At 39.2% G+C, this 16,522-nt stretch overlaps 1 protein-coding gene across 3 annotated transcripts in view; it reads right to left on the reverse strand.

Annotated features, from left to right (window-relative positions):
• The window catches only part of LOC114658183 (alpha-2-macroglobulin-like protein 1), a 291,504-nt gene that overhangs the window by 158,861 nt on the left and 116,121 nt on the right, over window positions 1-16,522 (reverse strand). The window contains exons 26-29 of one of the 3 annotated variants that reach the window (XM_051932112.1): window positions 15,047-15,203; window positions 14,550-14,624; window positions 13,940-14,102; window positions 12,976-13,169 (exon numbers count right to left, since the gene is read on the reverse strand). The exons of the other annotated variants lie outside the window; for them this stretch is intronic. Coding sequence (XP_051788072.1) covers window positions 12,976-13,169; window positions 13,940-14,102; window positions 14,550-14,624; window positions 15,047-15,203 — 589 coding nt within the window. The remainder of the gene's footprint in view (window positions 1-12,975; window positions 13,170-13,939; window positions 14,103-14,549; window positions 14,625-15,046; window positions 15,204-16,522) is intronic. 3 annotated transcript variants of the gene reach the window in all.

The following is a 16,522-nucleotide window of genomic DNA, read 5'->3' on the forward strand; positions in this document are numbered from 1 at the left end:
ACGTGTGCAGCCCTCAACTGAGTGGGTGAAGGGGCAGGAGTTTCCTGCCTGCTTTCACTCCCGCAAGGGTCGAGCTGAAGGGAGTCGAGGGTGCTACAACTGCTGACGCTGTGGCCACGTCTGGTGGTGTTGTCCTGTGAGGACGTCCAAGTGGCAGGGACATTGGGGCAACACCCCCAGACCATTTGCTTTTGTTTCCACAGGGCAGAGCTGTAGTGCTGAGGACACCGACTCCCCATTATGGAGAAGACCGGCCCTCGCGGGGCATGCCGATGAGTGCCATGGGTCTCATCTGGGTGAGGGGCAATGTGGAGGACAGCCAGGGTCCATGCCTGGCCAGGACGTCCCTTCTACTTGTATTCCGGGGGAGCAGCCATGGACTCCTCAATACCTCCCTCGGGACACTTGGTGGCAGCCTCCCTGGTTGATGATGCCTCAGTTTCCCACAGGGTTTCATGGGAGATGGAGTTCTTCCCAACTCTGTGGGGACCTGGGATGGCCGCCAGGGGGCGAGGTGGAGATAGTTAAGCCCAGCTGGTCTAATCATTGGGCCCACAAGGTAGTGCAATTGGGAACAGGTGAGCATGCAACAGAAGCACTCCCGGGAGGGCCATAAAAGAAGCCAGCAACCACCACTCAGGGCGAGAATCGGGAGGTAGAGGACAAGGTGCCTGAGAGGAGTGGTGGTGCTAACGGAAGGATTGCTGTCATTATAAAGAGGTACTTTGGGACTGTGTTGTACCTGTGGGGTTCACGGGGAAGACGTGCCCCACAGGTGAAGAAAAGGATTTATTTGTGTTGATTGTGTTAAGTGCTTGTGGGACTGTGTTGGGCCTGTGGGACACGGGGAAGACGTGCCCCACGGCTGAAGAGAAAATAACAAGATTTGTGTACAATTTATACGTGCCTCAGTGTAAATCTGTGCCGGGTCGGACGCTTATATAGCACCTTATTCACTATATATATATATATATATATATATATATATATATATATATATATATATATATATATATACATATACCTGTATATATATATATATATATATATATATATACTAATAAAAGGCAAAGCCCTCACTGACTCACTCACTCACTCACTCACTCACTCACTCACTCACTCACTCACTCACTCACTCACTCACTCACTCACTCACTCACTCACTCACTCACTCACTCATCACTAATTCTCCAACTTCCCTTGTAGGTGGAAGGCTGAAATTTGGCAGGCTCATTCCTTACAGCTTACTTACAAAAGTTAGGCAGGTTTCATTTCGAAATTCTACGCGTAATGGTCTTAACTGGAACCTGTTTTTTGTCCATATACTGTAATAGAGTGCAGCTCGATGGCCGTGGGAGGCGGAGTTGCGTATCGCGTCATCACGCCTCCCACGTAATCACATGAACTGACTGTGAACGCAGTATGTAGAAAACAAGGAAGAGACCCAAAGAGCGCTGAAGAAAACATTCATTACACAATTGAGAAGGCAGCGAAACAATAAGAAGCGAGCGAGTGACGCATAAATTAAGTTCATAGACCTACAAAAGGTTGCCATTGATTTGAGGCAAGATTGCTTTTCTCCTGTACAACTATACGTTGCATTCTCAACAGTAAGCTTACACGGCTTGGTTATATTACAACCGGAGTGCTGAACTGACAACATGGTATACAAAGAGAACTATAACAATCGTAATAAACGAACAATAAAACAGCGGAGAACCCGTGGATTAAATAAAAAGGCTGCTTCCTTGGCGAAGCAAGGAAAAAGGATGGCCTTATATGGTGTTCGTTTATAAAACAGCAGAGAAGCTGTGTAAAGGCTGCTTCACAAAAAAACAGCGGAGCGCCTTATATGAGCAGGCAGTCAGCTAAAGAAGGGAATCAATAAATAACTATAATCGTAATAAACGAACAAAAAATAGCGGAGAATCCGCGGATTACATAAAGGAAATGGGTACCTGAACAGAAAAGTGAGTTTCAAATAGCTACACAATAACTATAACAATCGTAATAAACGAACAATAAAACACTACAGAACCGCGAAGCAAGGAGAAAGGACGGCCTTATATGGCGTCCGTTTATAAAACAGCGGAGAAGCTGTGTAAAGGCAGCTTCACAAAAAAACAGATCCTTAACAAATTGTTATTGGTATATTTTCCCTCAGTTTAAAAAGGTTTTCTTTTCTTCTTAATAAAAATTTAAAAGCAGTACTTCGCCGCTGCAAAACGTGAGGATTTTGCCATATATATATATATATATATATATATATATATATATATATATATATATATATATATATGTAGATATGTATATATATATATATATATATATATATATATATATATATATATATATATGTGAATGTATGTATGTATATATGTATGTCTATATATATATATATATACTAGCAAAATACCCACGCTTCGCAGCGGAGAAGTAGTGTGTTAAAGAGGTTATGTAAACATATATATACATATATATACATAGAGGCGTGATGACGCGATACGCGACTCCGCCCCCGTCCATTACAGTATATGGACAAAAAAGAGGTTCCAGTTATGACCGTTACGCTTTGAATTTCGAAATGAAACCTGCCTAACTTTTGTAAGTAAGCTGTAAGGAATGAGCCTGCCAAATTTCAGCCTTCCACCTACACGGGAAGTTGGAGAAATAGTGATGATTGAGTGAGTGAGTGAGTGAGTGAGTGAGTGAGTGAGTGAGTGAGTGAGTCAGTCAGTCAGTAAGTCAGTCAGTCAGTCAGTCAGTCAGTCAGTGAGAGCTTTGCCTTTTATTAGTATAGATATCTACATATACACATATCTACATATACATATATATACATATATATATATATACATATATATATATATACATAAACACATCCACATATATATACATACTAGCAAAATACTCGCGCATCGCAGCGGAGAAGTAGTGTGTTAAAGAGGTTATGTAAACATATATATACATATACATATATACATATATATACATATCTACATATACACATATCTACATATACATATATATATATACATATACACATCCACATATATATACATATATATATATATACACATATCAACATATATATACACATACATATACACACATACATAAACACACACATATACATATATACATACATACATAGTGCGTTGTAACACGGGCTGTGATTGTTACATGGGAGGGAGACGACAAATCACAGCTTCCCGCTTTCTAATCGGGCCTGTGATTGGTGCTTTGACGGATGCGCAGATCCCACAGTATGTCCCCTTAGGAGAGGCGTTAGGCAAGTGTAATTGAATAGCGGTGCTGCAAGTTTAGCTTTACACCTGTTTTTAAGGCTTATTGACTGAAAGGGGCTTTCATGAAAAAACTTAGGGCTTTGCTACAGGATACACCCTCCACAAGTTAAGGAAGTAAAAATAAAGGTATATATTTCTGTTTTATTTAAACCTTTTAAGTTTGTATGCAGGCGGCATGGTGGCGCAGTGAAAGGTGCCAGTTAGGAGACCCGGGTTCGCTTCCCTGCGTGGAGTTTGAATGTTCTCCCTGTGTCTGTCTGGGTTTCCTCCGGGTACTCCGGTTTCCTCCCACAGTCCAAAGACACACAGGTTAGGTGCATTGGCGATTCTAAATTGTCCCTGGTGTGTGGGTGTGTGCGCCCTGCGGTGGGCTGGCACCTTGCCCGGGGTTTGTTTCCTGCCTTGTGCCCTGTGTTGGCAGGGATTGGCTCCTGTATTTAGGATATAGCAGGTTGGATAATGGATGGATGGACATTTGTATGCATAGCCCCATTTGCCCGTTTTCGTTTTTTTTCATTCTTCAGTAATATTTCAGCAAACCCGGAGCTTGTTAGTTCAAATCCTGGTACTGACACCACTGTGTGACCCTGAGGAAGTCACTTCACCTGTCTGTGCTGCAAAAAACAAAAGTAATGTAACAAATTGTACCTCAGATGTTGCAAGTTGCTGGAATAAAGGCATAAGTCAAATAGATAAATATGTATTATACACATAGGAACTATTCATTTCTTTTCAGTTAAGTCATCTGCAGCAAACCTTTATAAATGAGGGTTTCTCCTTTTTAGATAATGCAAACTGTTTCTTCTTCATTGAGGTTTTCTCTTGGAGAGCTTTTTTCATTTCATTGAAAATTAAAGCAGCAGCTGCCAAAATATGTAGCTTTCTTATTAATTTTTCAACATTGTGTAAAATAACTTTATAAAGTAACATAAAAGGTTTAAATACTGGTTATCCTTTTACACTAAAATATTACTAAAGAGATACAAAAAAAGTAAAATGCATATGTTGTTTTTCTTTAAGGAGATTAAATATTACTGAGGAAAGAAAAAAAAAACTAAAACAGCCAAATGGGGCTATGCATACGAACTTAAAAGGTTTAAATAAAACATAAATATATACCTTTTATTTTTACTTCCTTAACTTGTGGAGGGTGTATCCTGTAGCAAAGCCCTAAGTTTTTTCATGAAAGCCCATTTCAGTCAATAAGTCTTAAAAAGAGGTGTAAAGATATTGACAATAAGCTATGGAAACCCACCAAGATATGGAATCGTTTAAATCAAGGCGTGAGTCGAAAAACACCATCCGATACTATTAGTTAACGATTAACACATTTCTTTATGTATTGTAAGCATACAATACAACTGATAATATGTTGCGCTTATTTATCTGGTGTACCGACATTTTTGCGCGTTTAACGGCTGAAATCTAACGTGGTTTGTGCCCTTCAGAATGAAAACAGTTTGCATTCACCTTTTTAATAAAAAGCGAGCTTTTAAGCCTGAGAAATCACTCCGTAAATGCACACGTTTAATTCTTTTTCACTTCAAACAACTGAACTATCCAGAACATTTCAGGCATACATCCAGCATTCAAACTATGTATAAAAAGCACAACTGTTAAAGGAATTCAGTATTTCTTAATTGAAAATGTTCCTTTAATCCTCAACATGTCTCAATGAGTCGTTCTGGTGGTTTTACTTGATGTTTTGATATTCTGGTTAATTGTGTTTGCAGTTGAGATGTTCTTTCCTGATTTATACTTGTTTTCTCGTTAATATTTGTTTCGCTGGTGTTAGTGTTCTGATTAGAGGTTATTGGTCCTTTGATGTCTCGAGGGTTTCTTCTTAGAACAGCTGCTATTACGCAATTCCGTCACATACTGGTTTATTGTTTCTCCGCTTTTCTAGAAACATGTAAAAAAACTTGTGCAGCTCAAACGTCACATTGCACTTTGGGTTGCAATACATTTCGAATTTTTCAACTATTTTGTTCAATTTCATATTGTCTCCATCTTCTTCAAACTGAAAATTGTTATACACCTCTAGCGCCTCTTCGCCAATTACATGTAAAAGCATAGACGCTTTCATTTTTTCACTTTTCCTATCTGCTTCAATCGCAGCAAGATACAACTCGAATCTCTGTTTAAATCTTTTCCAATTTTCAGCTACATTTCCCTTTAAGTGGAGATTTGGTGGGGGCTGTAATCCTAACATATTTTTTTTTCTCTTTTGCTAGAACGTTTTAGCGCTTTCTGATCACGTTTTCGGGTTACTCACAGACACGAGACTCATTCAAAAGCTGAACCTCTTCTTCACATTCCTCTTCCAATCCGCCACTTCTGACACCATGTAGTGATCTTGTTAGGTTTGTAGTTTAATCAATACACAGGATTGAAAGATATAATAACTTTTTACTGACAGACTTTAGAGACATTTACTGTACAAGTTACTACTCGTTCTTTAGTTCACACCCATTCTCCTACTTGCATCGGCATTCACAGGCATTACTAATCATTCTGTAAGTATCCCTTAATAGACCTTACTAATCAACTATCATTACAAAATCCAACGTGGTTTGTGCCCTTCAGAATGAAAACAGTTAGCATTTACCTTTTTAATAAAAGGCGAGCTTTTAAGCCTGAGAAATCACCCCGTAAATGCACACGTTTAGTTGCACATGTGTTAATATGTATGTTACACAGTATTAAAAGACACTCAAAAATTAACGTCATTTACCTTCGTTCCCGCGTTTGACTCGTGCTGTAAATCTCTTCCTTGTTTTCAGTTCACGTGATTACGTAGGAGGCGTGATGACGCGATACGTGACTCCGCCTCCTCCATTAGAGTATATGGACAAAAAACAGGTTCCAGTTATGACCATTACGCATAGAATTTCGAAATGAAACCTGCCTAAGTTTTGTAAGTAAGCTGTAAGGAATGAGACTGCCAAATTTCAGCCTTCTACCTACACGGGAAGTTGGAGAATTAGTGATGAGTGAGTCAGTCAGTCAGTCAGTGAGGGCTTTGCCTTTTAGTAGTATAGATATATATACACATATCAACATATATATACACACATACATATACACACATACATAAACACACACATATACATATATACATATATACATACATACATAGTGTGTTGTAACATGGGCTGTGATTGTTACATGGGAGGGAGACGACAAATCACAGCTTCCCGCTTTCTAATCGGGCCTGTGATTGGTGCTTTGACTGATGCCCAGATCCCACAGTATCTCCCCTTAGGAGAGGCGTTAGGCAAGTGTAATTGAATAGTGGTGCTGCAAGTTTAGCTTTACAACTGTTTTTAAGGCTTATTGACTGAAAGGGGCTTTCATGAAAAAAGTTAGGGCTTTGCTACAGGATACACCCTCCACAAGTTAAGGAAGTAAAAATAAAGGTATATGTTTCTGTTTTATTTAAACCTTTTAAGTTTGTATGCAGGCGGCATGGTGGCGCAGTGAAAGGTGCCAGTTAGGAGACCCGGGTTCGCTTCCCTGCGTGGAGTTTGAATGTTCTCCCTGTGTCTGTCTGGGTTTCCTCCGGGTACTCCGGTTTCCTCCCACAGTCCAAAGACACACAGGTTAGGTGCATTGGCGATTCTAAATTGTCCCTGGTGTGTGGGTGTGTGCGCCCTGCGGTGGGCTGGCACCTTGCCCGAGGTTTGTTTCCTGCCTTGTGCCCTGTGTTGGCAGGGATTGGCTGCTGTATTTAGGATATCACGGGTTGGATAATGGATGGATGGACATTTGTATGCATAGCCCCATTTGCCCGTTTTCGTTTTTTTTCTTTCTTCAGTAATATTTCAGCAAACCCGGAGCTTGTCAGTTCAAATCCTGGCACTGACACCACTGTGTGACCCTGAGGAAGTCACTTCACCTGCCTGTGCTGCAAAAAACAAAAGTAATGTAACAAATTGTACCTCAGATGTTGCAAGTTGCTGGAATAAAGGCATAAGTCAAATAGATAAATGTGTATTATACACATAGGAACTATTAATTTCTTTTCAGTTAAGTCATCTGCAGCAAACCTTTATAAATGAGGGTTTCTCCTTTTTAGATAATGCAAACTGTTTCTTCTTCATTGAGGTTTTCTCTTGGAGAGCTTTTTTCATTTCATTGAAAATTAAAGCAGCAGCTGCCAAAATATGTAGCTTTCTTATTAATTTTTCAACATTGTGTAAAATAACTTTATAAAGTAACATAAAAGGTTTAAATACTGGTTATCCTTTTACACTAAAATATTACTAAAGAGATACAAAAAAAGTAAAATGCATATGTTGTTTTTCTTTAAGGAGATTAAATATTACTGAGGAAAGAAAAAAAAAACTAAAACAGCCAAATGGGGCTATGCATACGAACTTAAAAGGTTTAAATAAAACATAAATATATACCTTTTATTTTTACTTCCTTAACTTGTGGAGGGTGTATCCTGTAGCAAAGCCCTAACTTTTTTCGTGAAAGCCCGTTTCAGTCAATAAGTCTTAAAAACAGGTGTAAAGATATTGAAAATAAGCTACGCAAACCCACCAAGACATGGAATCGTTTAAATCAAGGCGTGAGTCGAAAAACACCATCCCATACTATTAGTTAACGATTAACACATTTCTATATGTATTGTAAGCATACAATACAACTGATAATATGTTGTGCTTATTTATCTAGTGTACCGACATTTTTGCGCGTTTAACGGCTGAAATCCAATGTGGTTTGTGCCCTTCAGAATGAAAACAGTTTGCACTTACCTTTTTTAATAAAAGGCGAGCTTTTAAGCCAGAGAAATCACCCCGTAAATGAACACGTTTAATTGCATATGTGTTAATATGTATGCTTACACACTGTTTCTTCTTCATTGAGGTTTTCTCTAGCATGTAGATTGGGGTAATTACATTCACGGCATTCGCAGTCTGAATCACAATCTGATTGTATGGGTGGTTACCTACCAGGTAACGCTTATATTTGGCCAGCAAGTCAGCTAACATCAGCCACGGTGCCTTCAGTTTTGAGAAGCAGATCATAGAATGGTTGAAAATAGTTTACTGTCAAATAATGCAAAGAGTACGCGACACGTGTTTCACTCTAATTCTTGGCTCATCAGGTGTACACACTCAATGCACTCGCTTACGGGAATCGAACCTTGGACGTCAGCGCTAGAGGTGAAGCCCCTAACATTGCGCCACGGCGTGTGGTTCGTTTATTTGACAGCATGTAGATCGGGGTAATTACATTCACGGCATACTGCAAGTTTAGTTTCTTTTCAATAAAGTCAGGCGTTAGGCAAGTGTCATTGAATAGCGGCGCGTCATTGAAGAGCGCCGCTGCAAGTTTAGTTTCTTTTCAATAAAGTCAGGCGTTAGGCAAGTGTCATTGAATAGCGGCGCGTGATTGAATAGTGGCGTCAGGCGTTAGGCAAGTGTCATTGAATAGCGGCGCGTCATTGAAGAGCGGCGCTGCAAGTTTAGTTTCTTTTCAATAAAGTCAGGCATTAGGCAAGTGCCATAGAATAGCGGTGGCTCTGCAAGTTTAGTTTCTTTTCAATAAAGTCAGGCGTTAGGCAAGTGTCATTGAATAGCAGCGCGTGATTGAATAGCGGTGCTGCAATTTAGTTTCTTTTCAATAAAGTCAGGCGTTAGGCAAGTGTCATAGAATAGCGGCGGCGCTGCAAGTATAGTTTCTTTTCAATAAAGTCAGGCATTATGCAAGTGTCATTGAATAGCGGCGCGTGATTGAATAACAGTGCTGCAAGTTTAGTTTCTTTTCAATAAAGTCAGGCGTCAGGCAAGTGTCATTGAATAGGGGCACTGCAAGTTTAGTTTCTTTTCAATAAAGTCAGGCGTTAGGCAAGTGTCATTGAATAGCGGCACTGCAAGTTTAGTTTCTTTTCAATAAAGTCAGGCGATAGGCAAGTGTCATTGAATAGCAGCGCGTCATTGAAGAGCGGCGCTGCAAGTTTAGTTTCTTTTCAATAAAGTCAGGCGTCAGGCAAGTGCCATAGAATAGCGGCGGCGCTGCAAGTTTAGTTTCTTTTCAATAAAGTCAGGCGTTATGCAAGTGTCATTGAATAGGGGCACTGCAAGTTTAGTTTCTTTTCAATAAAGTCAGGCGTTAGGCAAGTGTCATTGAATAGCGGCACTGCAAGTTTAGTTTCTTTTCAATAAAGTCAGGCGATAGGCAAGTGTCATTGAATAGCGGCGCGTGATTGAATAACAGTGCTGCAAGTTTAGTTTCTTTTCAATAAAGTCAGGTGCCAGGCAAGTGTCATAGAATAGCGGCGGCGCTGCAAGTTTAGTTTCTTTTCAATAAAGTCAGGCGTTAGGCAAGTGTCATTGAATAGGGGCACTGCAAGTTTAGTTTCTTTTCAATAAAGTCAGGCGTTAGGCAAGTGTCATTGAATAGCGGCACTGCAAGTTTAGTTTCTTTTCAATAAAGTCAGGCAATAGGCAAGTGTCATTGAATAGCAGCGCGTCATTGAAGAGCGGCGCTGCAAGTTTAGTTTCTTTTCAATAAAGTCATGCGTTAGGCAAGTGTCATAGAATAGCGGCGGCGCTGCAAGTTTAGTTTCTTTTCAATAAAGTCAGGTGTTAGGCAAGTGTCATAGAATAGCGGCGGCGCCGCAAGTTTAGTTTCTTTTCAATAAAGTCAGGCGTTAGGCAAGTGTCATTGAATAGCAGCGCGTGATTGAATAGCGGTGCTGCAAGTTTAGTTTCTTTTCAATAAAGTCAGGCGTTAGGCAAGTGTCATAGAATAGCGACGGCCCTGCAAGTATAGTTTCTTTTCAATAAAGTCAGGCATTAGGCAAGTGTCATTGAATAGCGGCGCGTGATTGAATAGCGGTGCTGCAAGTTTAGTTTCTTTTCAATAAAGTCAGGCGTTAGGCAAGTGTCATAGAATAGCGGCGGCGCTGCAAGTTTAGTTTCTTTTCAATAAAGTCAGGCGTTAGGCAAGTGTCATAGAATAGCGGCGGTGCTGCAAGTTTAGTTTCTTTTCAATAAAGTCAGGCGTTAGCAAAGTGTCATTGAATAGGGGCACTGCAAGTTTAGTTTCTTTTCAATAAAGTCAGGCGTTAGGCAAGTGTCATTGAATAGCGGCACTGCAAGTTTAGTTTCTTTTCAATAAAGTCAGGCGATAGGCAAGTGTCATTGAATAGCGACGCGTCATTGAAGAGCGGTGCTGCAAGTTTAGTTTCTTTTCAATAAAGTCAGGCGTTAGGAAAGTGTCATTGAATAGCGGCGGCGCTGCAAGTTTAGTTTCTTTTCAATAAAGTCAGGCGCGCTTTGCAGCGGCGAAGTTCTGCTTTTAAATTTTTATTAAGAAGAAAAGAAAACCTTTTTAAACTGAGAGAAAATATACCAATAACAATTTGTTAAGGATCTGTTTTTTGTGAAGCTGCCTTTACACAGCCTGTCCACTGTTTTATAAACGAACGCCATATAAGGCCGTCCTTTCTCCTTCACAGTCAGTTCACGTGATTACATGTGAGGCGTGATGATGCGATACGCAACCCCGTCTCCCACGGCCAGCGAGCTGCCGTCCATTACTGTATATGGACAAAAAAGAGGTTCCAGTTATGACCGTTACACTTTGAATTTTGAAATGAAACCTGCCTAACTTTTGTAAGTAAGCTGTAAGGAATGAGCCTGCCAAATTTCAGCCTTCCACCTACACGGGAAGTTGGACAATTAGTGATGAGTGAGTCAGTCTGTCAGTCAGTCAGTCAGTGAGTGAGTGAGTGAGTCAGTGAGGGCTTTGCCTTTTATTAGTATATATATATATATATATATATATATATATATATGCAGTTATCATATTTCTGAAATCCTTTTATATATCAATACATTTTATTACTGTGTTTCTTAAAATGAGTGTGCTTCCATTACTTAGATAAATGTCTAATGGCTGGACACCCACCTCCTACAACAGGGAAAGGGAGAAAGGTAAGGCAAATAAAGTAGGAGCCTTACCAAGTTCTAAAATTAATTATCAGCATTACCGAAGGCAAAACACTAATTAATTAATCAAAAAAATCTCTCCTCATTTCCTACAGGGTGTAGGTAGTTCTGAAGGAGTGCTAATCCATCATGCTGCCTGAAAATGGAAGCACAACACCACCTACAATGTGCCCCAACAAGGAATATGCAGACAAAGCCTGCACCATAAAGGTAGAGAAAACATACACCTCTCTCCTGGTTATACAGAAGTGAAGATGGGTGTATGGGCACTGATTTGAATCATTTAGGTTGTACCTTTTCTTCTACCCTTGACTTGTAGTATTTAATGTCTTGTTTCTCTGCAAAAAAATGTAAGTAATGATTAAATTAAAGTTTGAATGTTTACTCAGTGAATTATGCCTTGTTTAATGATATCATCTGGTCCAGTGTGCATGTTCAAGTGATTCGTTGTTTGTTTAGCTGTTTCAAAGGTCGTGACATCATTTTTGACTTTTTTTCTTTAAGGTTTCATTATTGCTTGCAATTTGCCTTTTGAGACAACTGTAGTTACAGTAGATAAGCATAGGAAAAGAACTGAGTTGTAGTAGGTGATCTGAAAATAATCACTCCTCCCAGCAGTTAAAGTCCATTGGCACAGATACGTGGCTGCTGCAGGCCAATTGGCTTTAATATCAAGGAATTTGCTACAGTATTGAAGTGCTGTCTAAGTGCTGTGTCTGTGTCCCTACCCATTATGCTAATGGTGCTGCTTTATAGCTGGCTTCTCCAGGTTTTTCCGCCTCCTCACGCAGTCTGCGTCCATCTGAGGAGCATGTCCCTCTTAGGTCTTTTTCCAGGGATTCTCTACAATAGTAGGCCTCATTAGCAGCAATGATGTCAGAGTACAGAAAAGAGGTTCCAACAATATCCAGGCTTGAATAACATAAAGACCAAGGAGCTCTTTGATGGCATTGAGGTTGAGCATGCCTCCATCTTCAAGTCCCTAGGTGTTCAAATTTGTAACTGCACGTTCTCAGGCCAGAAGTCTCCTCAACAGGTGGAGAAAACTGCTAGGCATATCATTGGTGCCTTGTTTCCTGCCATTGAGGAGACCTACACACAAACAGTGCATTTTGGAGGTCATGTAGGAAAATAGGGGACCCCTTTCACTCCAGGAGGTACAGGAGCCTAAGGTTTAGCACCAACAGGCTCAGAAACAGCTTCTACTCTGCAATTGTCACCCTGCTGAAATCAAAATCCATCCTTACTCCCTCATGTTAAAACCATACATGTACACCAGAGGGCTCTGTACGCACCGTAGGTCTATCATATTTGCACTCTATTCTTGAACCTTTAATACCTCAGAACTATCAAGGTTGTGCTGTACTTGTACATATAGAACAATTCCAAACTATTTGAATTATTTAAACCATTTTCATATTTTACTATACTTATACTATTCTATCCATACTGTACTTACACTGCCTATATTGTATTTTAACTCTCACTAATCATTCTGCATATACTCTTGATTTACTCTTACTTGTACAATTTCTCACTGCTGTATTTATTTATATTTATCTGTCTATGTGTAATTAACTTCTGTTTGCACATCTGGTTAGGTGAAAACCTGCATTTCGTTGTCAATTGTACTGTACTGTGTTCAATAATAATAATAATAATAATCTAATCTAATAAAGACCAGCTTTTAATGAAAATACCTGTGTGGATGAGAATCCTCCATATGAATTCTGCTGACGAACAAGCCACTGCACAATGCTAGATGCGTAAGTGAGGTCAAATTCTGGGAGAGGCGGTCCAGAGAACAGTGACAGCAACACATAAGATGTCATCTCCACCTGAACAGAGTTGATTTTTTCACCAGATCCAGATCGTTCCCAGTGTAGCAAACCATCTGCAAAGTATTTGACAATTCAATCCCTAAATTATAAATGAAAATAAGTATAACCCTAACCCTAAGTATAAGCTGAACTATCCACCAAACAATGTAAATAACCAACTAAAATATTAATCTATAATCATTAATATAAATCAATGGAATTGTGTTCATATTCAATAATGCACTAGTGAGAATTGAACCAAGTCCTTCTTGTTACCACCCAACAAAAAAAAATTCCCAGACTGAAGAAAATGTCCCACCCTAACAGACAAAATTAATTAAACATTTTTAATATTTAGAAACACAGAAACAGAGAAAATTAATTAAATATCTTTATTCTTCAGACCTTAAGGAGACCTTATAAAAGGCTATATAATTTGTTCAATTAACTAATGAATCATATTCAGAAAATGTAGTAGAAATTACATTAGAATTATTAACTTAGAAAATGGATGGCTGAGTGGATGGGAGTGAACAGAGAAACAGTGAAGCGCCTCTTCAGACAGAGTAAAGTAAAGTAAAGTAAAATAAAGTAAAGTAAAGGAGAGACCCAGAAAGCTCTTAAAGAATCCATAGGTGAGATTTTAGATCAACATAGCTGTTAACTAAACAAATAAGTTCTCATTTCAGAAAAAAAACGTTTTTGATTGTATTCCCCTCCTCTAGTCTTCCAACAACTGCTCCATTGTTGAAGGATGAATTGTACATTTTTCTTCATTTCATAGAATATTAGAATGAACACAACAAAACTATTAAAGATGTTTAATTATCTCTTCATGCCCTACCTTCTTTAGTAGCCACTTTGTCCAGAAAAGAAAGCAACGAGCTTCTGGCCTTTTCATCTCTTGCCAAAGTAAACATGTAGGATAAGAGGATTTTTGTGTAAACATCAGTCACGGTATTTAATGATGATCTCAGGCAAGAAAGACTGTTACTTAAAATAGAATCCTGTAAAATGATAAAAAAAATACTTAGTAGTTCAAAGCATTATCTGGATGTTTTCAACTTTCATCTCTGTAACTGTGGATACAAAAGTCAACCTGGAAATTTCCATAAACCATTAGAACCAACAGCCACTTGACCACAAAACACTGAAATCATTGCCATAAAACAGGAAAGATAGCATCACTCAACCCAGCAACCACTCTGTAATTAGAAAGACTATGTATACATAAAAAGTGAAGTGTACACATAGGGATGTAATCAACAAGATAACAAAAAGAATACACACAATTAAAAAAATTCATGTAAAAACCAGTGAGGAAAAACATCCCAAACTTTCCAAAATAATACAAAGAAGCCAGAAATCATGACAGTCTAAAGACGTATGACACTTTATATTTCTGAACTTTTACACTGCATCCTATCTAAATACAAAAGAAATCAATTACTCACGTTGAGTGGGGTTTCAAGCTCCAATAAAGCTGTGGTAATATATGCAGTTAGAGAAATTTCATCATTAATTCCACCCTAAAAGCACACAAATGATGAAAAAAGCTTTATTAACTGTTATCATTAACACCTATCCAAATCATTCAATGTGACTCTGAACTGTTTGTATGACTCTGGCCATGTCGTTTATAGTTTCTTTATGTTCTTTTTGCATGTTGCCAGTCATGTAACACAGAGGTCAGGTGATATATTGTTAGATGAATTGGAAACTCTTAACTGCTGTTCCTGAGTGTGGATGTGTGTGTGTGAGTGAGCCATAAGCTGCACTGGCACCTTATTCAGTATTCAGTCCTCCTTTATGTCCTCTCCCAAGTGCCACGCTGATTATATGGAGTTCTTTAAGTGAATGGATGAGTTAAGTGGGTGAGTGCAATTTTTTAACATTTTTGTTTTTGATAACAAAATAACTTCACTATTCTGCATTTTGTTTGTGGTCATACCTTCATTCCACTATGAAAAAGTTTCCCAACATTCTGGAAGCATCCATTTTCCAGCTGGTGTCTGCCTAACCATTTCTTGGCATCACTGACATGTGCAGGATCAATGAAGATGAAACGGCGTGCGCTGCCAAATGACTTCATCACAAATGCTGTCAGCCTGGGACACGCCAACACAAAGAGTGATAGATGTTACAAAGAAAAATAAAATGAGGGAACATTTAATAAACAATCAGTGTTCATGGCCTTTACATAATTTTATTTTTATGTGCAGTGAGGGCTCTTGTAGATGAAAAGTTTAATAAAAGTTGGCATTTAAATGGATAGACATTTAAATATATGTAGACATTTACATGTACTCAAAGACAAATGAGCAGTTTTAGATTACTTCATCTATTACTGTTGTATTCTAAATTGAATACATGGAAAGTTACAAAACTTTTTTTGGTATTAATACAACATTCCAAACACATAACTCAGAGTTTTACAAAAAAGAAAGGTTTGAAACAAATCAAGCCCCACTGCTAAGAAAGAGAGCTAGGCCAGCAGAGTAAAACTTAAAGCTAGTAAAAATAAGTAAATAGATAAATTAATAAATGAATAAAGATAAGGGCGGCACGGTGGCACAGTGGTATCGCTGCTGCCTCGCAGTAAGGAGACCCAAGTTCACTTCTTGGGTCCTCCCTGCGTGGAGTTTGCATGTTCTCCCCGTGTCTGTGTGGGTTTCCTCCTGGTACTCTGATTTCATCCCAGGAAAGGAACCAATCCCGGGCAGGGTGCCAACCCACCGCAGGACACACACAAACACACCAAGCACACACTAGGGCCAATTTAGAATCGCCAATCCACCTAACCTGCATGTCTTTGGACTGTGGGAGGAAACCGGAGCACCCGGAGGAAACCCACGCAGACACGGGGAGAACATGCAAACTCCACGCAGGGAGGACCCGGGAAGCGAACCCGGGTCTCCTAACTGCGAGGCAGCAGCACTACCACTGCGCCACCATGCCACCCCAATGTTAATTCTTCCAGATAAAGTGAGATGAAGGGTAGACCATCCATACAAGTCTTGCTTAAATTATTCCATGCAGACAGCAAAATTTTGTTGATAAAAAGCTTAATGTTTACTTGTGATGTATACCCCTAGGTACTTAAATTGATCTGCAATGATAAAAGTGAAGGTGTCCAATCTAATATTGTGTACTTGAGAATTCACTAGAAAGAGCAAACTTTTGTTCAAATTAATTCTGAGACCAGAAATCTTTTGAAATTCTTTTAGTGCTGTTAGGACTTCAGGCACAGTATTTTGTGGATCAGATATATACAGTACCATATCATCTGCATACAGAGAAATGTTTGTTCCAGTCCTTCTCTGATAATCCCCTTTATCTCATAAGCATTTTGACAATGAGCTGCAAGTGGCTCAATGGTGATTGCAAACAGCAGTGGTGACAAGGGGCATCCTTGTCTAGTACCACG

This window comes from Erpetoichthys calabaricus, chromosome 9 (assembly GCF_900747795.2).
Source record: "Erpetoichthys calabaricus chromosome 9, fErpCal1.3, whole genome shotgun sequence".
In the NCBI taxonomy this organism is placed as follows: domain Eukaryota; kingdom Metazoa; phylum Chordata; class Cladistia; order Polypteriformes; family Polypteridae; genus Erpetoichthys; species Erpetoichthys calabaricus.